The 24,221-nt window shown below is 34.7% G+C and overlaps 1 protein-coding gene across 7 annotated transcripts in view; it reads right to left on the bottom strand.

Moving 5' to 3' along the window:
- The window catches only part of Abca5 (ATP binding cassette subfamily A member 5), an 80,186-nt gene that overhangs the window by 17,871 nt on the left and 38,094 nt on the right, over positions 1-24,221 (bottom strand). For all 7 annotated transcript variants that reach the window (XR_011704957.1, XR_011704956.1, XM_071603291.1 and 4 more), the window contains 6 exons: positions 23,503-23,622; positions 11,952-12,153; positions 9,304-9,473; positions 6,159-6,286; positions 5,614-5,751; positions 848-961 (listed from right to left, as the gene is read on the bottom strand). Coding sequence is in view for 5 of the 7 variants with exons in the window: in XM_071603291.1 (XP_071459392.1) it covers positions 848-961; positions 5,614-5,751; positions 6,159-6,286; positions 9,304-9,473; positions 11,952-12,153; positions 23,503-23,622 (872 nt within the window). In the remaining 2 variants the exon portion in view is untranslated. The remainder of the gene's footprint in view (positions 1-847; positions 962-5,613; positions 5,752-6,158; positions 6,287-9,303; positions 9,474-11,951; positions 12,154-23,502; positions 23,623-24,221) is intronic.

The raw sequence follows: 24,221 nt of genomic DNA on the forward strand, positions 1-24,221 counted from the left end.
CAACTAAAAAATATTTTAAAAAACTTGAATACTATTTTTTAAATTGCCTAAAGAATCATGTTATATTTATACTAAAGAAATTTACTTTCAATAAAATTTTTATTAAAATTTATATTAGACTATATTTTTATTAAATTTTTAAAGATGAGTCTAAACTTATTTGTCATCATAGTCTGTAAACTAATAAACTTGTTTCAAAATTAAGATCATCCATTGAGAGAATAAAAATTTTTATCAGAGAATTAAGATACAATTTCAACACAGAGGAGTTGAGAAATTCAAATAGCCAAAAAAACTACAAAAGATAGGTAGTTGCCTGGTGGACAAAAGAAAAAGGTGGAGAAGAAAGTGAAGAATTCCGAAGAACTTGTGTATACTTAGCAGTTTTTCCCGGGCCCCAGTTATGACAATCAATTTCACCATTTTTTTTCATTTAACAAGAATGAAATGCCTGTGTATTCAACACACTCTACTAAAGGTAAAGAGAGGAAGGGTGGTGTTCCAGTTAGGATCATGAAGATCACAGTCAGTTTTCACATTCACAATGTAAATGAGCTGAGTCAACCTGAGCAACTTACATGAACGCTCCCATCTTTGATTTACCGATTTGTAAAGTAGAAAAATAAAACTTAGCTCAAAACTTTATAAAGATTAGAGGATGCAATTTTGAAAGCACAAAGCAAGTACTTAAGTAACAACTATTATCACAATTATTATAATAATAAATTTATTTATTCTTTACTTCTGAAATAATTCTATATAAGATTTGCAACCATACAAATAGGTTAGTTTTGGACAATTCTTATTGGAATACCATACCTGTAATTTTTTAAAAACTGAGTCATACCTTATGATTCTCTGAATTTTCCATGGCAAAATAAGGTGGCATCGCAGTAACAATGATTCCAAGCAAAGCAGCTTGGAAATACAGCTCAATTTTAAAAACTATGTCAGTAATTTCCTGAAAGACATCCACAGAATAAGAAATGGAACTCAGTATCACTTTATACCACCTTAGTACATTCTAAAAGAGTATCACAGAATATCAAAACCTCTGAGGGAACACATTTGGATATCTATCCCAGGCTTAGTCTCTATGAGAGACTGGGTAGTAGGTTTATTAACAGGTGTTAGACTAGTACTAACCCTGATACTAATTCATTAAATAGCTATATGACACTGCACAAATCATTGTACACTATTTTTTTTACCTACAGCACAGAATAATCCAGCATACAAATTAACTTTCACCATGTAATAAAATAATAAGTCTGAAAATAAATTGGCATGTCCACCAGTGGTCCTATGCAATGATAAGAAATATATAAGGATGATCTTTGGTGCTCTTCATTGGTTGTGTGGAATATATGCTAACTGGGATCTTAGGTGCTCCTTTTCCCTTTGGAAAAACTTATCTAAACTCAGCTTTCTATAGAACTAGGAACTTCTCCAAAGCAAGGGAGATTTTAACTTCTACTGATCCCAATGTCCAAGTAGAGTTAACTAACTTTCCCAGACAGTTCAGTAAATAAAGTGCAGATCACACAGGACCAAAGGTGCTATGTCATCCTCCATCCCCAACAAGGCCACTTTCCTATCCACATTGTTTAAGAACATACTCTCATGAGGTAGAGAAAGCACCTTGCACTAGTGCAGGACCCACACTGTGTCTGGCAGATACTGAGGCCCTGGCACCTACTCCCTTGATGTGGAAACAGTGTATCACCCTCTTATTGACCCAAGCCTTCTGAATTTTACCATGTAGCAGTAAAGCTATTTTTTAAATTCATGCCATGTGACACTGCAGAATTTGCCTCAAACTCATATATGTGACAGTGGAAGGGCTGGACAGAATCCACAAACATGTGAACTAAGTAGTTCTACAAGAAGTGGAAATTAATGATTCTATAGTTGGATTCAATCACACAAAACCTGATTAAAGAAGAATTTAGAACATAAGTAAGACATCTATGAAGAGTAACCTTTAAAAAATCCTATGTCTTTCTCTCTGGTTTCAAAAATGGCTATGAGACCATGTTTGATGAAAAAAGTGCAAGATCTTTGGAATAGTTCTAGATATATATATATATATATATATATATATATATATATATATATGCAGTAATATCATAAAAACATGTATGATTATTTCAAAATTTTGAATTGTGATTACTTCTATGGAGGAGAGGAGGAAATGAGACTGGGGAGAGATAACATGGAATCTTAACTGTGTATTCAAAGTTGTATTAATTAAAAACAAGCATGATAAGGTATTAACATTTGAAACATTTTGGGTGCAGATATATATGGCTATTCTTTTTTTGTAGGTTTGAAATATTTCACAATTAAAAAAAAACCCACAGGTGAGATTTATAAGTTTGGTGAATTCTATATCATGTATGTGCTGGTGACTTACAAATATTTACTTTCGATTCAGAAATCACTCTAGATTCAGATATTCAAAATGCTTTCTAAAACTTTCTCAGGAAAATGCCACAAGAACAACCAATTTAGTAGGTTAAAAGTGAAATGTTTTTCCATCTCAACAAAACATTTAAAAATCACTCTTCTTCCTGTATTCTCCAAATCAGTGAATACTAGTACCAAGTACCACATTACTGAAAACTGTAAAATGCAAGACTCTCCTTCTCCTCACTTCACAAATGCAACAATAAGCAACAGTGTAAGAAAGTTAGGCCACTTGTTTTTAACATACATCTAGCACTAGAATCTAGAATCTGAAGTCTTTACCTTTCTTCTTCTAAACCCCAAACTCTCCATAGAATCCCTTTTCAGTGATCATCTAAAATGAAAATTTTATATTTGTCTACATGTCTAAATATAACAAGAAGAGTAGGCACTGGCATATGCCTATAATCTCTGCAACTGAGGAGGCTGAGGCAGGAAGACCCTAAGTTCAAGGGCAGCATCAGCAATTTAGCAAAACCCTCAGCAACTTAGTGAGCTCTTGCCTCAAAATAAAAAATAAGAAGGACTGGGGATGTGGCTCAATGGTAAAGCACCCCTAGGTTCAATACCTGGTACAAAAAAAAAAAAAAAAAAGAAGGGCACCAAATTAATCTTCAATATGATTTCCAATTTAAGATATCAAAAGGTTATAGCAAATTAAAAGAAGTTTGGGGTATGGATTACCTAGCCATGATCATCTACATAAGTGAATGTGTTATTTCAAGTAAAAAATCTTCGACTTCACAAAGAAACCGGATTGTCATATTTAAAAATGTGTCTTCATTCACAATCCATGTTTTCCTTCCCTTTTGTCACAATGTAAGAGGTGCTTTGCCTCTGTCTACGCTCGCCATCTTAGATCTAATTTTTCTCTATCCCAAATCCTATTCTCATCAGGATACAAATGAACACAAAAGAAATGGAGGAGAAGAGAAGGAAGAAAGAAACAAAGGGAAAGAGTTCCCTGATCCTCCACCAACTGCTTGCTGCTCCACACCCCTGCTCTGCTTCTCTCAACCCTTCACAGGTAAACTTGAAAGTTGTCTCCCCTTGATCATCCTACTTCACATCTCAGTCCTCTATAATTTGGATAACATTCCAACCTTTCACTGCTTTAACCAAGGCCATCAATGATTTCCTTGTTGATAAAGTCACAGATACTTGTTCTTGCCTTGTACCTACCTCATCTGCTATCGATATTGATGAAAAGCCCTGGCACTACCAGCACCCATTTCCAAGTAAAAAGTATGGCTGTCATCCTCATTTGCGATAGCTAAATAACCATCAATTCCTGACTTATTTTTCTTTTTGGTAGCACTGGGGATTGCACCCAGGGGCTCACAAATATTAGGCAAGCACTCCACCACCAAGCTACATGCCCTGTCCTTATTTATTTGTTTGTTTTGAGACTGAGTTTTGCTAAGCTGCCCAGGCTGGCCTTGAACTTGGTGATCATTCCTCCTCAGCCTCATAAGTAGATGAAATTACAAACATGCCTGGGTTAAGTCCTAACATTTTCACTTTCTGATCTATTCACATCTCACATAACCAGTATTAGTACCTAATTCAAGCTACTATAATCTCTCACTCAAATTGCTTCCAAAGCCCACTAAATGGTGGGCTCTCACTAGTCTTGACCTTCTACAACATACCCCGTAATATAGCTCAGGCAGTTTTTTAAAGCATTACTCTCTTAAATAATTAATCTTCTTTGTTTAAAGACCTTTTAGTAGCTTCTACAATCTATGTCAGAATGGAGTATAAATTTCTTAAGACAACACTCAAGGCCCTTCTTATCCTGGGACCTGCTAAGTCCTTATTTCATGCCTTATCATTCTTTGTCCCTAAACTGATGTCCCTTAGGACACACAATACATTTCTTGTGTACTTTTGCTTTCACACTTCTGGGTTTTTAAACTTCCTATTACCTCTGTCTAGAATACTATTCCCACTTTAGTTTTCAGGTACCAGTTGCTCTTCAAATCTTCCCTGATTGCTTCACCACCTGATCCCTATCCTATAATCACAATGGTTTGTGCTTAAAATTCTTCCCATAAATGCTACCAAAAACTCTGTCATTAACTATGATATTGTAAAATGTTTGTTCTCTTCCCCCAGTTCCTGAGGCAAAGCTTCTAAAACCCTTATAGACAGGAGCACTATGAGAATATTCTGTTTTAATATTTAATTTTCATCCCGGTTCCTGACATAAAGCTCTTAAATCCTTTGGAATTTTCTGTGTGATAAGAGAATCTTTTATTCTAATAAGGCAGCCTTGGTGAGTTCCTGATAAACCTCAGGATTGAGGCTGATTGCCAGGGCATGGACCATGTGATTACAGGGTTGGAATTTTCAGCCCTACTCCTTATATTTAGGCAGGCAAGAGAGGTTGAAAGTTGACTTGATCACTAGTGGCCAGTGATTTGACTGACAAGGCCTAAGTAATGAAGCTGCCATAGAAATTCAAAAGTAAAGCATCCAATGGCTTGCAAGTTGATGAATATATCCATGTGCCAAGAGGGTGGTACACCCCAACTCTATGGGAACTGTGTATCTCTTGACACAATATCTTAATATCTAAATTCCAAATAAATAATATTTTTAGGTAACCTTAATTTTTCTTCTATAATTAATGTAAAATATAATTATGTTTTACAAAAATATCAGTACCAGCAGGGCACAGTGACGCACACCTGTAATCCCAGCCGCTCAGGAGGCTGAGACAGAAGGATCTTGAGTTCAAAGCCAGCCTCAGCAAAAAGCAAGGTGCTAAGCAACTCAGTGAGACCCTGTCTCTAAATAAAATACAAAATAGGGCTGGAGATGTGGCTGAGTTCAATCCCTGGTACTACTTCCCCTACCCCCCCCAAAAAAACACAAAACAAACAAATATCTACACACACACACACACATATATCCATGTATATCAGTAGCAAAATAATCTCCTTAATCCTTAAGCAAACTAATCCTGGGACTCTCAAATCTTGATTTAAACCATCCCCTACTTGAGTTTTAAAACTAGGAGATAGCACAGGATAAATTTCTACAAATTTTTGTCTACTATAATTGCTTGGTTTTTAATTTATATTTTATACACACAAACAATACACTTAAGAAATTTTATCTATATATGTGGTTGCTTACTTGAAAGAATGGGGTACTCCAGATCTGGATGGTTTCAGTCACATTTAAATGATAAAGATAGTAGTTACTAATGATATTCATCAATACAGGTAGAGAATAAACCATAGTACTGTTGAAAACAGCTGTAAAAACATAGTCCTATAATTTAAACAAAAAGTTATTGCATACTTTATATAAGTGGATAAATTATTGCTATGTGTCAAGCTTTTCTCACCAAGTAACCTAATTCTAATTAACTGTATAGAATGGATGCTTCAATAAATCATAGAAATAATACTCCATGATAGATACAGATAATAGAGCTGTGAATACAGCTAGGAATGGGCAGATATTTTGATATTTTAAATAAAAATAAAATTCCTTATTCCTTTTCATGTTGATCAGTCATCACAGCATAAAATATATCATAAACAAACAGCCAGTTATTTCTAAAAGTACATTCTAATTTCCAACTAATGAAGTCAATTTAACAAATAACTAATTTTAGGACTAATTTAATCCTTTATAACTTTTAAATGAGTAACGTTCACATGCATTAATCTTACCTTTTCTGAATACACCACATTTAAAGCTGCACTATGAGGAGCAGCAGAAACATAGTCACTGTCATTAAACATCGTCACCATTATGTTCCGGTAGGCAAAAAAGTTAGTAAGATCACTGATATCTGAGTCTGGTATTAGAAAACAAATAATAAGGAATCAGTTTAAAGAAGAAACAGCCACAGACTTTTAATAACATTGGAAACATCCCTGTCTTTTTAGAGAACTTTTTATCTTTATCAGCTAAGACATGATTAAGAACAGTAACTCTGGAGCCAGTTACTTGGATTCAAACCCCAATTGTACCACTTGCACTATTCTTAAAACAATTTACCGAATGCTCTGGACCTTAATTTCCTTTTTTGTAAAGTAAGGATAAAAAGCATATCAAACCCTCACGTCCTGTGGTCATAGGAATTAAAGGACTGAAAATAAGCATAGGGCTTAGAACAGAACCTGGCACTTAGTAACTGCAAATTTAACCTATAGCTGCTGCTACAATTATTAAAAATAACAATGAAAAGCTACCTGGAATGCTCATATGAAATATGGTTAAACAGTAAAAATGACAATCTATTTGGCAATTATAGGCAACAAGATAACCTGCTAAGGTTAGAAAGGTATAAGATAGGGTATGGTAGCATTGTTCCCTTTGGAAATTTTGTGTGTTCTGGGCAGCCAGACAAGTTTTATAAATGCCAATTGACTTAACAATGTCAAAATATTCAAATCCATAATCAGCTCTCTATCTACATTCTCTAGGTGGCCTGGAACAAAGGGAAATATTTTAATCCTGTTTAGGGTTTAAATCTATGTTGACATGTCTGATGAATACAGGTAACATCTGCTCTATCATCACAAAAACCAGGATCCAAGGAAGGACAAATGTGACTCTGAGAGAAATTCATATCATTCAAAGCAAAATACAATTTGTAAGTGAATAGTGTAATAAGGTGGATCAGATTCGACACCAAACCGCAAAGTCATACTGAATGGTGTTTGGGGGTATAAAGTGACACTACCTTTACTCCTAACCTAGTGCCTTAATGCAACTCTTCTCTAAAGCTTGTCAGCAGGACTACATGTGTTGCAAAGAGAGCTATGCTGTAACTGAAGTAGCTTCAGTAGTTCCACCTGTGCTTTGCAAGGAGGTAAGAAATCATCCAATGACACAGACAATGCCCAGTGATTCCTAAAGGAAAAAGGTTTTTATTTTGGATCATCAATAGGACCTAGGAAAATACTGGATACATAGGCAAGAAACTCTCAAAATACTAAATGATGATGATGATATAATAATAATGGAAGAATGAAAGAAACCTTGATAAAACTAGAATTTCTAAACATCAGTGAAAATGAACTCAAAAAGAAAGCTAGTAACTGCAATTTACAATTCCCCAAACTTCAAAAAAATCATAATAATGGGGCTTCATGCAGTAGTAGATTTTAGCTACAGAAAATTTATACTAAAATTGAAAACAAGAATTCTAAATGAAAGAAAAAATTGCAAAACATAACATTTTCTATTTAAGAATAACTGTCTATTCTAAATACATCTTCCCAAGAAAGAATAAAACTTATGTAGTATACTTAGCACCAGATTATATTAGTACATGATTTAAAAAGTAATTGATACTCTTTTGAAGACCCTTAGGACTATGTACACAGGAGATGTTGTAGGAACAACTGATCATACATGAATAAAATTTTGTATTAGGTTGTCATATTTTGAAGATCAGAATCCTATGTCAGTTTCGTTCTTATTTAAGCAACAACGTATACTCATACACTGCTGGTGGGACTGCAAATTGGTGTAGCCAATTTGAAAAGCAGCATGGAGATTCCTTAGAAAGCTGGGAATAGAACCACCATTTGATGAGCTATTCCTCTTCTCGGACTATACCCAAAAGACCTAAAAACAGCATACTACAGGGACACAGCCACATCAATATTTATAGCAGCACAATTCACAATAGCTAGACTATGGAGCCAACCTAGATGCCCTTCAATGGATGAATGGATAAAAAAAAAATGTGGCATATATACACAATGGATATTACTCAGCACTAAAAAATAATAAGATCATGTCATTTGCAGGGAAATGGATGGCATTAGAGCAGATTATGCTAAGTGAAGTTAGCCAATCCAAAAAAAACAAATGCCAAATGTCTTCACTGATATAAGGAGGGTGACTCAAAATGGGGAAGAGAGGAAGAGCATGGGAAGAAGATTACCTTTACATAGGGAAGAGAGGTGGGAAGGAAAGGGAGAGAGAAAGGGAATTGCATGGATGGTGGAAGGAGACCTTCATTGTTATACAAAACACATGTATGAAGATGTGAGGGAAAAAAAAAAAGAATAGTGTTACCCTAGATTAGGTAGAGAGAAGTGAAGGGAGGGGAGGGGAGGGGTTGGGGAGATAGGAAGGATAGTAGAATGAAACAGACATTATTATTACTGTGTTTATATATGTGACTGCATAACCAATGTGATTCTGCAACCTGTATACTCAGAAAAATGAGAAATTATATTCCATCTGATTCAAATGTATGATATGTCAAGGTCATTGTACTGTCATGTGTAACTAGTTAAAAATTTAAAAAAACTTTTCATTTTCAACAATTATGAAAGAATACCAACAGCAAATTCAAAAAACTCAACTACAACTACAAATTCAAAAAACTCCCACATATTTATATTTATGTTTATTTGTCTTAACTAATTCTTCAAATAGTCCTCAAAGGATTGCTTAACATTCATAAGCAGCATAATACTGTAACTCTTTCTAAAGAAAATTTCACCACTTCTCACCTTTAATTAGTTCACCATGAACTCTGAGGTAAAACATGATACTGAGAACAATGTTGCTACTCTTAAAACAAAACAACAACAACAAAAAAAAAAAACAAAGGAATTTAATGATCATAAGCGGTATAGACTATTTTTAAAACTTTCAGTTTAAAATTTCATTTTAAGTATAATTGTAGTACATCACTCAGCATCTATAAAGTACTTTTATTTCTTGTGGATTCTGTGTAGATCGTGCCTATACCTTAATTATATTTCTAAAATCCAAATCTCAATTGATCCACCCCTCAATTCCCGTTCCCTGGCCAACACACATTCACAGACCTTCACACACTCTCACCAGTGGAATTCTGAAGAAGCAGACTTGTTTTATATTTATGAGGTTTATCTCCAGGTTTTAGGAAATATAAGTCTGGAACAAGTTTGATGGGAACCACAGCATTTTTGAAAGAGTGATGTACAAAAAACATAAAAAGCTGAACTGCAAAAAAAATTAAAAGCAGAAGTAACCTGAAAGAGGAAAAACAAAAGAAAACAGCTTAAGGTATATTAATATGTAAATCTATTAAAAACTTCTTTAACATTTGTATTGATTTAAACCCCAGATGGTTAAAAATGAATCATTGAAAAAAATGAATAAAAGAAAACAAGAACAAAGAAAGAAATATTTTTAAAAAATTCTACTACCAAAAATTACCTTATGATAATGTTGTAGAGAAAGCTAATATTGAATGAAAAAATTACAAGTTATAAAAGTAGAAGCAAAGAGAGGACCAGAGTCACCCTTAAATTATTATAGGGTATGTAAACCTGTAGTTTTTTTTCCCCACAATATCTTCTGTTTTTATTTATTTATTTATTTATTTATTTATTTATTTATTTATTTATTTATTTATTTATATTTTATGTGGTGCTGAGAGTTGAACCCAGTGCCTCATGCATGCTAGTAGGCAAGCACTCTACCTCTGAGCCACAATCCGAGGCCTAAACCTATAATTTTAATTGTTAAAGAATCTGACATTGCCACAAACATTTATGTTTCTATACTCCTGAAGGAACTACTTCCTGCCCTCTCTCTATCCTATCCATTTACTTTTCATATACTGGCAAAAATATTTAGGTATAAGGAAAAAAAAGTACAATGAAACTTTGATATCTTTTAATTTCCATTCTAATCACAATTTAATCACATTAACTGCTATTGTGTCTCTCAGGTGGCAAAGCAAGATACAATCTACTGTAACACCCTCCTACCTGGAAGATAGCTCCTTCTCTGCAAAGCATCTCCGTCTTAGCTAAGTGTCACTAGTGGCTGGAGAACTTAGATCATCACACTTAAATAAATTTATAATTTATAATTTTTAGATACCTCATAATTGTTTTTTAAAAATCATTCTTAAGTTGTCACAATTCTGCTTTTAAATCCAGCCCTATAAGTTAATAGATATTTTAGATAAGAAAATAATTCATGAGAAAAAAATTCATGATCAAATACTATTTAGAATCTCCAGACTAAACAAAATTAAAGAAAACTTTTTTTTTTAACCAAAGAACATCTCATATGTTCTTATACGCTGATGAACAACTTAGTTGAGCAAATACAAGGCACAATATTTCCTAAATGTACTTGAGCATAGAACCCTGTTTTGAAATGAATGTTTGTGTCCCCTTAAATTTATATGCTGAAGCTCTAGCCCCTGAAGACAGGAACTCTGGAAGGTAATTCAGATTAGATGAAGTCATGAGAGGGTGTGTGTCTTATGATGGAATTAGTGTCTTATTGAAAAAAAAAAAAAAACCAGCAAGAATAAGATCATTATGTGTTTGAAATAAGAGAGTTCATGCTAATGTGCTCACTTGCTTATTCTCTCCCCACAACCCCTCCACAAAAAGAAGTCATGTGAGCACACAGTGAAATGGTGGCCTTGAAGAGAGTCTTCACCACACTGGCACTCTGTCTGGTCTCAGACATCCAGCCTCTAGAACTGTGAGGAAAAATAAAGTTCTGCTTTTTAAGCCACCCAGTCTATGGTTTTTAATTATAACAATCTGAGCTAAGACTCTTATTGTTTTCCCAGGGGTATTTCATGAAAGTGGTGTTCAACTTAATAAATGGAAATGTGCTGATTTAAATAAATATTTTCTTTCAGTAACAGTAACAGGAATAAATCAGATACTTAATTGACATTTGCTTATTTTTTCAGTCAAAAAGGCAAATAAGGTCAGCATATTTCAAACACATAATAATCTTATTCTTGATGATTAAGTTTTATTCCTACTACCATTTTGGATCTAACATGATAGAAGTACAGTATATGAAAAAAGTTGATATTATTCCAAATAAGCCAATTTTTAGTACCCTTGAAAGAGGGTGCTTGGGAGAGGTTAAAACTAAGCTGAGAAGATCTCATTTTGATCCCAGATCCACCAGTTACATAGCCTTTTTTACATTTCAGTTTCTTTATCTGATATATAACTATAAATCTTTTTACTTTTCCTAATGGGCTCAGTGGTGTACACCTGTAGTCCCAGCACTCATGAGGCTGATGTAAGAGGATTACTTGGGCCTAAGAATTTAAGATTCATTTTACACACAAAAAACATTTCCTGCTATTTACAAAATAAGCATAAAAATGAACTAATGGATGAAACAAAAATGAAAAACATTTTTGTAAGCTAAAACGGAAGATACAATGACAATAATTCAAAGATTATATAATTACATAGGGTTACTTGTTACTTCCTCATTTTTTAGAGGTGACAATAAATGTTAGTGCTAAAAAAAAAAAAAAAAAAGTAAACCTCTAGGTGTTTTTCAAGAAATTACTATAAAGTACATTTTTCTTCTCTGAAATTGTAAAATTATTTTAATCTTTTAAAACTATGTCTTACTTACAAATGTCAACATATAAAAACTTAATATTGTAAATCCAATTTGTATCCTTAAACAGACAATTTCTCAGGCAGAAGATTGGTAATCATACTTACACTGATCTCAGTGATTTACTCTCACGCTTCAAGGTAAGAAAATGAAACTTTGCTACTGTAGACACTTGTTGTTTCCAAAGGCTCATGGTGCTCACTAGGGAAGCTTTGGTTTCAGAAAGAATAAGCAAGCTTTGTTCCATTTCATCAAAAGATTTTGAGTCCATTTCTTCCTCTGGTGGTTGCTGTGTAAAAACACTATAATCTATTTGCCAAACAAAAAGAAAATTTTGGTATATTCCTTTAATAAGATGTAAACTCTTTTGAAGCATATCAATTTAAAGAAGCACACATCTGGCAGTAAAATGGAATGCTCTTATATTTCGGCTCTATCTATTAAAGCTAAACATATGTGAATATCTTATTACCCAGGAAGACTCCTTTAGGTATAAATTCAACAGAGGTATATATAGAGGAGGAGTCACCAAAACACATGCAGAAGATTTTTATTAATGCCCTATCAAGAATATCCTAAAACTAGAAAGTAGCCAATGTCTATCAACAAGTGAAGGAACAGTTGTAAATCATGCCTAGCACAAAATGGTGTAAAACAACAAAAGCAAGCAAACAACAGTAAACCATGTGCCATGGCTGACTCTTGCAGAAGTGATACTGAGTAGAAGAACGAGTTCAGAGTTGATTTCAACTTATGAACTTCTCTGATTTCCATAGTTCAAAACTAGACTGTATGCATGCTCATTCTTAAGATCATAGATATTTGAACTATTATGTGAACTTTTCCTTTCCTGACTACAACTTAACATCAAGCCCCCATCAAACCCTTGACTTCTCTCTTTTCTCTTTAACAGTCCTCTTCTGGCTTGGCTTTACTTTGCTATTAGTTTCATACCCAGTTGATAGCCGAAATCTGCCCTTGAAATTCATTTTCAGTCTTTGGAGAGTTATAAATACAGTACTTCAATATCATTTCCTGAAGCTCTGTGTAATTACAGCTGATAATAATCTGATATAACAGACATAATAAACTCAATAATGTGAATGAAGTATGCCATTTGGATTTACTTTTAATATTTACTTGCAATTACATTTAAACATTCTAAATATATTTGGAATAAAAATTTCTTTATGTATTTTATGTTGGAATCCTACCAATTAAATATAATTGTATACTAATTTAATGGCAAGAATAAAATGCCACATAACTGATAATTGTTTATTTTAAATTCAAAAACACATTCAGGAGTTCAAATGTAGAAAGCCACTGATAACTAATGCAAATATTAAATAGTGTATACAAGTTAGAAACTACTTTGGGCAAATATATACATTTTTAAATTTAAACAATAATACAAAAAATGACATTAAATTACATCATACTAATTTTTTATATAATTGTTCAGCATACTAGCATTTATAATATTAATCAAAAAATTTCAGAGGATTTGTTTCATTTTTAGTTATTTCATTCCATTAAGGCCATTAGACTTTCAGTAAAAAAGTTTTATCTGAACTCTTCCACAATTTGTGAAGATAAATAAAAAGAATGCCAACTATATCATTTCAAATGTTCAAAAGAAGGAAAAACTACAAAATCCATATAATAACATTGCACATCACTCTTGGATGTGAACATAAAAACATTCGTAATAGGGAGATGGGAAGATGGCGGCGAATGGAGTGCATCACCCCCATGTACTGCGTCATTGCGTGGGTGAATGACGAGTTAGCATGGCCAAAAGCTATCTTGTTAGGAATTTCCAGCAAAATTGGGGTGCACCGAAACCTACAGGAAGGATTTCCATCACCCAAGGATGGGTTACTGGGGCCCAACCATGAGTGAACTGTCCGCCCAGAGATTCAAGCTGTTTATTCAGCTGCCCGCCCTGCTGCTAGAGACTGCAGCGCGCTGGGAAACAGTGTCCCTAGTAACGGCCAGCTAGCAACGCAGAGAAACGGTGCTGCAGATTCTGTGGGCTCCTGCTGGCTGTGCCCTCACTGTGCTCCAGGCTGAGTTCTGTGTTTGAGACAGGAGAAGGAAGCGGTCCAATTCTGTCCTCCACACCGGTCAGCCCACCGAGGAAGCCAGCGGCCACCATCTTGGAGAGCTGACGTCACCATCGCCAGTTATCGACAGATTGCAGCTCATTCAGCAATAGAACAGGTCAGGTCTGTGTCATTTAGACCATCTCCCATACAGCGGGGAAATCACATAAAATCTCTCCCTGGCTTTCCACGTGATTAATAGAGTGAGCGTGAATAGAGGCTTGGGGAAAGGTAAAGGCACCTGACCTCCAACTCCCCCCCTCCCACCAGCAGCGAAAACCAAACCTATCTCGCCAGCTCTCGGAGGAGGGGCTAGCGGAGGGAATCAAAACAATAAGGTGTCGGTTCCCAAAAGCCGCCCTCCACATCCAGGAAACTGCAGGCACAGAGTGTAGCTTGAACTGCTGAGAGGTATCACACTGGGAAAGGCCTGGCTGACAGGAGAAGCCAGGGGACTAGAAACCAGGAATAAACCTAAGCTAACAGGTGTTGAGAGACACGGGGCGGGGGGTGGTGGGGGGGGGAGCGGCCTCACACGGATTGTTTCCTACAGCCGGAGGGCAAAATCTTGGCCCGGAAGGCACAGCACCACCTACTGGAAGCGAAGAAAATAGAAGCCTAACAGTGTCCCTTTTTTCTTTTTTTTTAAATTTTTTAAAAATTTTTTTAATTTTAATTTTTTTTCTTTTCTATAATTATATTATTATTTTTAAAATGTAATTTTTATTTTACTGCATTTTATTATTTTTTTTTATTATCATTTCTTTTTCTTTTCTATTCTTTTCTCTTTCTTTCCTCTCTCCCTCTCTCTTTCTTGGTTTGCTTCCTTACCTTTTCCCCATTTTTCCTCTTAAGCATGACCACCCATATTACGTACAACTTACTAAATACAAATAGATGAATACTACGAATTGGTCCATAGTCCGCCTAAGCCCTTAACTACCCCCAAGTACTCCTGCCTATTCTCTTGTTAATATCCGCCTGCATTTGAGCAACCCCCCAAAGAAGCTAACATATACTAACCTCCATACCATCAAATCGCCCGACCTCAACTTAAAATCCTAAGTTCAAACCTCAATTCTATATATGCCATCAAATTCTGTAGGCCTTTAATGAAACTAATGCATTTACCTTAAATCACAATTAAATCCAACATCTCTAAACATTGTCTCCCAACACAAAGGAGAGATATTGGAACTATAAAAACCAAAACAAATTTAAAGAAGAAAACAGAAACACAGCAGTCAAACAGAGTTGGAAAGTAACGTGAACACCATGAAAAAACAAGGGAAAAAAGGATTACAAACAATGCAGGACAACTTAAATCCACAGGAGAACCTAGAGGCATCAGAAAAATGGACAGAGAAAGAACTCAAGGCATACCTAACTCAGATGGAACGGAATCTTAGACAGCAAGTCCAAACAATGAAAGTATACTTTGAAAACGAATAACACAGGCAAATTCAAATGGCAAAGAACGAGCTCTACTAGGAGATAGAGATTTAAAAAAAAAAAAATCAACCAGTAATCCTAGAAATGCAGGAAACCATAAACCAAACTAAAAACTCAAACGAGAATATTACAAATAGACTAGATCAAATAGAAGTCAGAACATCAGATAATGAAGACAAAGTTTATCAACTTGAAAAGAATATAGTCAACACAGAAAGGATGCTAAGAAATCACCAGCAATCTATCCAAGAGATACGGGATGTCATAAAAAAACCAAACTTGAGAGTCATCGGGATAGAAGAAGGTATAGAGGTTCAAACCAAAGGAATGAACAATCTATTGAATGAAATAATCCTAGAAAACTTCCCAGATATGAAAGATGGAATGGATTGCCAAATCCTGGAAGCCTACAGGACCCCAAACATACAAAACCGTAATAGACCAACTCCAAGACACATAATTATGAAGATATCCAACATACAGAACAAGGAGAGAATATTAAAAGCTACAAGAGAAAGGAGGCAGATTACACTCAGGGGTAAACCAATTAGGTTAATGGCTGATTTTTTAACACAGACGTTGAAAGCAAGAAGATCCTGGTACAATGTATTTCAAACGCTGAAAAATAATGGATTCCAACCAAGAATACTGTATCCAGCAAAATTAAGCTTCAGATTTGACAATGAAATTTAAATATTTTACGATAAACAAAAGTTAAAAGAATTCGCAGCCAGAAAACCAGCACTACAAGGCATTTTGAGCAAAACACTACAAGAAGAGGAATTGAAAAACAGCACCCAAAACTAACAGTGGGAGGTAACTCAGTAAAGGGAAGAAAAAAAAGAACCAAAAAGTAAAAATGTGCCATATTAAAATAAATAAATAAATAAGCATGACTGGAAGTACAAACAATATATCAATAGTAACCTTAAGCGTTAATGGCTTAAATTCACCAATCAAGAGACAAAGGCTAGTAACCTGGATTAAAAAAACAAATCCAACAATATGCTGCCTTCAGGAGACTCATATGATAGGAAAAGACATACACAGGTTGAAAGTGAAAGGTTGGGAAAAATCACACCACTCACATGGTCCTCAGAAGCAAGCAGGAGTGGCCATACTCATATCGAATAAAATCAACTTCAAACCTAAGTTAATCAAAAGGGATAAAGAAGGACACTATATACTGTCAAAAGGAACCATCCAACAACAAGACATAACAATTATCAATATGTATGCACCAAACAATGGTGCTGCAATGTTCATAAAACAAACTCTCCTCAAGTTCAAGAGTCAAATAGACCACAACACAATAATTATGGGTGACTTCAACACACCGCTCTCTCCATTGGACAGATCCACCAGACAAAAGCTGAATAAAGAAACTATAGAACTCAATAACACAATCAATAACCTAGACTTAACCGACATATATATAATATATCAACCATCATCAAGTGGATAAACGTTCTTCTCAGCAGCACATGGATCCTTCTCAAAGATAGACCATATATTATGCCATAGGGCAACTCTTAGTAAATGTAAAGGTGTGGAGATAATACCATGTATCTTATCTGATCATAATGGAATGAAACTGGAAATCAATGATAAAAGAAGGAAGGAAAAATCCTGTATCACCTGGAAAATGAACAATATGTTACTGAATGATCAACGGGTTACAGAAGACATAAAGGAGGAAATCAAAAAATTCTTAGAGATAAATGAAAATACAGACACAACATATCGGAATCTATGGGACACAATGAAAGCAGTTCTAAGAGGTAAATTCATTGCCTGGAGTTCATTCCTCAATAAAAGAAAAAAACAACAAATAAATGAACTCACACTTCATCTCAAAACCCTAGAAAAGGAAGAGCAAAACAACAGCAAATGTAGTAGAAGGCAAGAAATAATTAAAATCAGAGCGGAAATCAACGAAATTGAAACAACAACAACAAAAAAAAACCACTGAAAAAATTGATAAGAATAAAAGTTGGTTCTTCGAAAAAATAAACAAGATCGACAGACCCTTAGCCATGCTAATGAAGAGAAGAAGAGAGAGAACTCAAATTACTAACATACGGGATGAAAAAGGCAATATCACAACACACACTACAGAAATACAGAAGATAATTAGAAATTATATTGAAACCCTATATTCCAATAAAATAGAAGATAGTGAAGATATCGATAAATTTCTTAAGTTATATGATTTGCCCAGATTGAGTCAGGAAGATACACACAATTTAAACAGACCAATAACAAAGGAGGAAATAGAAGAAGCCATCAAAAGACTACCAACCAAGAAAAGCCCTGGACCGGATGGATATACAGTGGAGTTTTACAAAACCTTCAAAGAAGAATTAATACCAATACTTTTCAAGTTATTTCAAGAAATAGAAAAAGAAGGAGATCTTCCAAATTCATTCTATGAGGCCAACATCACCCTGATCCCGAAACCAGACAAAGACATTTCAAAGAAAGAAAACTACAGACCAATATCTCTAATGAACTTAGATGCAAAAATCCTCAATAAAATGCTGGCGAATCGAATACAAAAGCATATCAAAAAAATTGTGCACCATGATCAAGTAGGATTCATCCCTGGGATGCAAGGCTGGTTCAATATATGGAAATCAATAAATGTTATTCACCACATCAATAGACTTCACGATAAGAACCACATGATCATCTCGATAGATGCAGAAAAAGCATTCGACAAAGTACAGCATCCCATTATGTTCAAAACACTAGAAAAACTAGGGATAACAGGAACTTACCTCAACATTGTAAAAGCTATATATGCTAAGCCTCAGGCTAGCATCATGCTGAATGGAGAAAAACGGAAGGAATTCCCTCTAAAATCTGGAACAAGACAGGGATGCCCTCTCTCACCACCTCTATTCAATTTAGTTCTTGAAATACTAGCCAGAGCAATTAGACAGACAAAAGAAATTAAAGGCATAAAAATAGGAAAAGAAGACCTTAAATTATCACTATTTGCGGGTGATATGAAACTATACCTAACAGACCCAAAAGGGTCTACAAAGAAACTACTAGAGTTAATAAATGAATTCAGCAAAGTGGTGGGATATAAAATCAGCACGCATAAATCAAAGGCATTCCTGTATATCAGCGACAAAACTTCTGAAATGGAAATGAGGAGAAACACCCCATTCACAATATCCTCAAAAAAAATAAAAATACTTGGGAATCAACCTAACAAAAGAGGTGAAAGATTTATACAATGAAAACTACAGAACCCTAAAGAGAGAAATAGAAGATCTTAGAAGATGGAAAAATATACCCTGTTCATGGATAGGCAGAACTAACATCATCAAAATGGCGATATTACCAAAAGTTCTCTATAGGTTCAATGCAATGCCAATCAAAATCCCAACGACATTTCTTGTAGAAGTAGATAAAGAAATCATGAAATTCATATGGAAAAACAAAAGACCCAGAATAGCAAAAGCAATTCTAAGCAGGAAGTGTGAGTCAGGTGGTATAGCGATACCAGATTTTGAACTATACTACAGAGCAATAGTAACAAAAACAGCATGGTACTGGTACCAAACCAGGAGGGTGGATCAATGGTACAGAATAGAGGACACAGAGACCAATCCACAAAATTACAACTTTCTTATATTTGATAAAGGGGCTAAAAGCATGCAATGGAGGAAGGATAGTATCTTTAACAAATGGTGCTGGGAAAACTGGAAATCCATATGCAACAAAATGAAACTGAATCCCTTTCTCTCGCCATGCACAAAAGTTAACTCAAAATGGATCAAAGAGATTGATATCAAATCAGAGACTCTGCGCCTGATAGAAGAAAAAGTTGGCTCCGATCTACATATTGTTGGGTCGGGCTCCAAATTCCTTAATAGGACGCCCATAGCACAAGAGTTAATAACTAGAATCAACAAATGGGACTTACTCAAACTAAAATTTTTTTCTCAGCAAGATAAACAATAAGAGAGGTAAATAGGGAGCCTACATCCTGGGAACAAATTTTTACTCCTCACACTTCAGATAGAGCCCTAATATCCAGAGTATACAAAGAACTCAAAAAATAAGAAAACAAATAACCCAATCAACAAATGGGCCAAAGACCTGAACAGACACTTCTCAGAGGAGGACATACAGTCATTCAACAAGTACTTGAAAAAATGCTCACCATCTCTAGCAGTCAGAGAAATGCAAATCAAAACCACCCTAAGATACCATCTCACTCCAGTAAGATTGGCAGCCATTATGAAGTCAAACAACAACAAGTGCTGGTGAGGATGTGGGGAAAAGGGTACTCTTGTACATTGCTGGTGGGACTGCAAATTGGGGCGGCCAATTTGGAAAGCAGTATGGAGATTCCTGGGAAAGCTGGGAATGGAACCACCATTTGACCCAGCTATTGCCCTTCTCGGACTATTCCCTGAAGACCTTAAAAGATCGTACTACAGGGATACTGCCACATCGATGTTCATAGCAGCACAATTCACAATAGCTAGACTGTGGAACCAACCCAGATGCCCTTCAATAGATGAATAGATAAAAAAAAATGTGGCATTTATACACAATGGAGTATTACGCATCACTAAAAAATGACAAAATCATGGAATTTGCAGGGAAATGGATGGCATTAGAGCAGATTATGCTAAGTGAAGCTAGCCAATCCCTAAAAAACAAATGCCAAATGTCTTCTTTGATATAATGAGAGCAACTAAGAACAGAGCAGGGAGGAAGAGCAGAAGGCAAAGATTAAAATTAAACAGAGACATGAGGTGGGAGGGAAAGGGAGAGAAAAGGGAAATTGCATGAAAATGGAAGGAGACCCTCATTGTTATACAAAATTACACATAAGAGGTTATGAGGGGAATGGGAAAAAAAACAAGGAGAGAAATGAATTACATTAGATGGGGTAGAGAGAGCAGATGGGAGGGGAGGGGAGGGGGGATAGTAGAGGATAGGAAAGGTAGCAGAATACAACAGTCGCTAATATGGCATCATGTAAAAATGTGGATGTGTAACCGATGTGATTCTGCAATCTGTATTTGGGGTAAAAATGGGAGTTTATAACCCACTTGAATCTAATGTATGAAATATGATATGTCAAGAGCTTTGTAATGTTTTGAACAACCAATAAAAAAAATAAAAATAAAAACATTCGTAATAAAATACTAGCAAATCATATACAAAAACATTAAAAATACAGTGCACAATGATCAAGTGGGGTTCATTCCAGGGATGCAAGGTTGGTTTAACACATGGGAATCCATAAATGTAATTCACCACATCAATAGACTTAAAGACAAGAATCACATGATTATCTCAATAGATGCAGAGAAAGCATTTAACAAAATATAGCATACATTCATGTTCAAAACACTGGAAGAACTAGGGATAGTAGAAACATACCTTAACATTGTAAAAGCTATATACATTAAACCAAGGCCAAGATCATTCTAAATGGAGAAAACCTGAAAGCATTCCCTCTAAAACTCAAATAAAACAGGGATGCCCTCTTTCACCACTTCTATTCAATAGTCCTTTAAACTCTAGTCAGAGAATTAGGCAAAATTAAAGGGATACAAACAGAAAAAAAAAAAAAGAAAAAGAAAAAAAGAGCTCAAACTATCCCTATTTATTGACAACATGATTGTATATTTTGAAGACCCCCCAAAATGCACTAGATAGCTTCTAGAATTCATAAACAAATTCAGCAAAGTAGCAAGATATAATATAAACACCTATAAATCAATTATATTCCTATATACCAATGATGAATCAGCTGAAAGACAAATTAACAAAATTATCCCACTCACAATAGCCTCAAAATAAAATAAAATAAAATACATGGGAATCAATCTAACAAAAGAGGTAAAAGACCTCTACAATGAAAACTACAGAATACTAAAAAAAGAAATTGAAGACCTTAGTAGATGGAAAGTTCTCACTTGTTCTTGTAGAGGTAGAATGAATATTGTCCAAATGGCCATACTACCAAAAGCATTATACAGATTAATGCAATTCCCATTAAAATTCCAATGATGTTCTTCATAGAAATAGAAAAAGCAGCCTTGAAATTAATTTTGAAAAATAAGAGGCCCCGAATAGCCAAAGCAATCCTTAGCGAGAAGAGCAAGGCAGGAGGCATCATAATACCAGACCTTAAATTATACTAGAGAGCTATACAAACATAAATAGCATCGTACTGACATCAAAACAGACATGAAGACCAATGAAACAGAATAGAAGACACAGAGACAAACCCACATAGATTTAGTTATCTCATCCTGGATAAACACAACATAAGCATACATTGGAGGAAAGATAGCCTATTAAACATATAGTGCTGGGAAAATTGGAAATCCATATGTAGCAGAATGAAATTGAATCCTATCTCTTACCCTGCATAAAACTCAATTTAAAATGGATCAAGGGCCTAAGCATTAGACCAGAGACCCGGCACCTACTAGAAGAAAATGTAGGCCCAACTCTCCATCATGTCAGCTTAGGAACCAACTTCCTCCACAAAACTCCTAAGTGCAAAAAAGTAAAATCAAGAATCAATAAATGGGATGGCATCAAACTAAGAAGCTTCTTCACAGCAAGGAAATGATCAAGAAAGAACATGAACAGAGAGCCTACAGAATGGAAGAAGATCTTTTCTACCTGCACCTCAGATAGAAGATTAATCTTCAGTACATATAAAGAACTCAAAAAAAATTTAGCACCAAAAAAAATCCAATCAACAAATGGGAAAAGGAACTAAACAGACACCTCACAGAAGAAGAAATACTAATGATCAACAAATATATGAAAAAATGTTCAACTACCCTAGCAATTAGAGAACTGCAAATTAAAACTACATTGAGATTTCATCTCACTCTAGTCATAATGCTCTTTAAAAAAGAATTCAAGTAACAATAAATGTTGGTGAGAATGTGGGGGGGGGGGGAAGGTTGAGTTATACATTGCTGGTGGGATTACAAACTGGTGCAATTACTCTGGAAAGCAGGATAGAGATTCCTTGGAATGGAACCACCATTTGACCCAGTGATCCCATTCCTTAGTATATATCCAAAGGACTTTTTAAAAAGGCATACTGTAGTGACACAGTCACATCAATGTTTAAAGAAGCTCAATTCACACTAACTAAATTATGGAACCAACCTAGGTGTACTTCAACAGAGGAATGGATAAAGAAAATGTGATACATTTATACAATGAAATATTACTACACCATAAAAATGAATGACTTTATGACTTTTGCTGGTAAATATATACATCTGGAGACTATAATGCTAACTGAAATAAGCCAATCCCCAAAAATCAAAGGCTGAATGTTCTCTCTGATATAAGAATGATAATACACAATAAGGCAATGAGGAACAGAAGTTCACTAGACAAAAGGGAATGAAGGAAAGGGAGAAGGATGGGAATAGGAAAGACAGTGGAACGAATCTGACATAACTTTCCTATGTTCGTGTATGAATACACCACCAGTAAAATGCCACATTGCACACGACCACAAGAATGGGGTCCTAATTAGAATAGACTTATCCTAATAAGTCTTATTAGAATATACACTCTACTGTCATGTATAGCTGAAAAGAAAAAAAACTCTTGCTAGTTTCACATTATACTAAGAAAACAATATTCTTTTCCAGATGTTCAAAGGCAAAATATAATTTGATTAACTGCATTAGTGTGACTTCACTGTGTGTCACCCTCCATGGCTCCAGCCAAGGTGGTTCTTTTTTCTCTCAAAGACATTCAACTCATTACTCAGTTAATATCTCTGCAGTAGGAATTTTCTTTATCTGCAAAGTTTGGTCCAAAAATTTTTGCATACCTGATTTGTCATGATATCCAGGCTTCAACTCAAATATCTTCTCAACTAAGTCTTCCTAATGCAATCTAAGTTCACTACTTCCCTCATAACTACTATTACCACCAGTAAATACTTCAATTACTTACCCTTTTCTGTCCTTCCTTCCCTAAAATAGTATAAACTTCACATGCTTATATAATTATTTGCTTTATTAACAATCTACCTGGCTCATTATCTGAAATGTTTTTTTAGTTCTGCTTTTACCTGCTTGGTCAATTTCTGCTTCAACTTCCAGCTTTAAGAATACATCTTCCAAAGTTGTCATGGATACACCATAAGAAATAACACCCAAATCTGAATGAATGTCGAGAGCAGAAAACAAACCTAAAAGAAAACCAATGATATAATGGAATATACTTAAGTATACTATCATGAGTTATTCTAAAATATCATTTAAACATAGAACATGACTAAGTTTACTCAGCTACCACAGCAGTTCTCAAACTTTTGGGTGTCAGGACACTTAAATTGCTATAGACCTCAAAGAAATTTTGTTTATGGGCTACAGGCATTATATACTTACCATAAGTTAAAACAAAGAATTATTTTATACTACTTAAAATTGAGAATGTTAACTATATTAAAATTGAAACAATATATATAAAAACAAATAATTTAAATATTCATTATAATAAAATAAGAAAAAATTATATGCTAATATAATTTTATTTTAAAAACTATTTTGGGTTGGGAATGTGGCTCAAGCAGAAGGTAACATGCTCGCCTGACATGCGCGGGGTACTGGGTTCAATCCTCAGCACCACATAAAAATAAAATAAAGATGTTGTGTCCACTGAAAACTGAAAATAAACATTAAGAATTTCTCTCTCTCTCTAAAAAAAAAAAACAAACAAACAAACTATTTTTTCAGGAAAAAAGATCAGTGAAAAGAGGACATTGTCTTCTCCCTTAAATGTATGTCA

The sequence above is a fragment of the Marmota flaviventris genome, chromosome 17 (genome assembly GCF_047511675.1).
Source record: "Marmota flaviventris isolate mMarFla1 chromosome 17, mMarFla1.hap1, whole genome shotgun sequence".
In the NCBI taxonomy this organism is placed as follows: domain Eukaryota; kingdom Metazoa; phylum Chordata; class Mammalia; order Rodentia; family Sciuridae; genus Marmota; species Marmota flaviventris.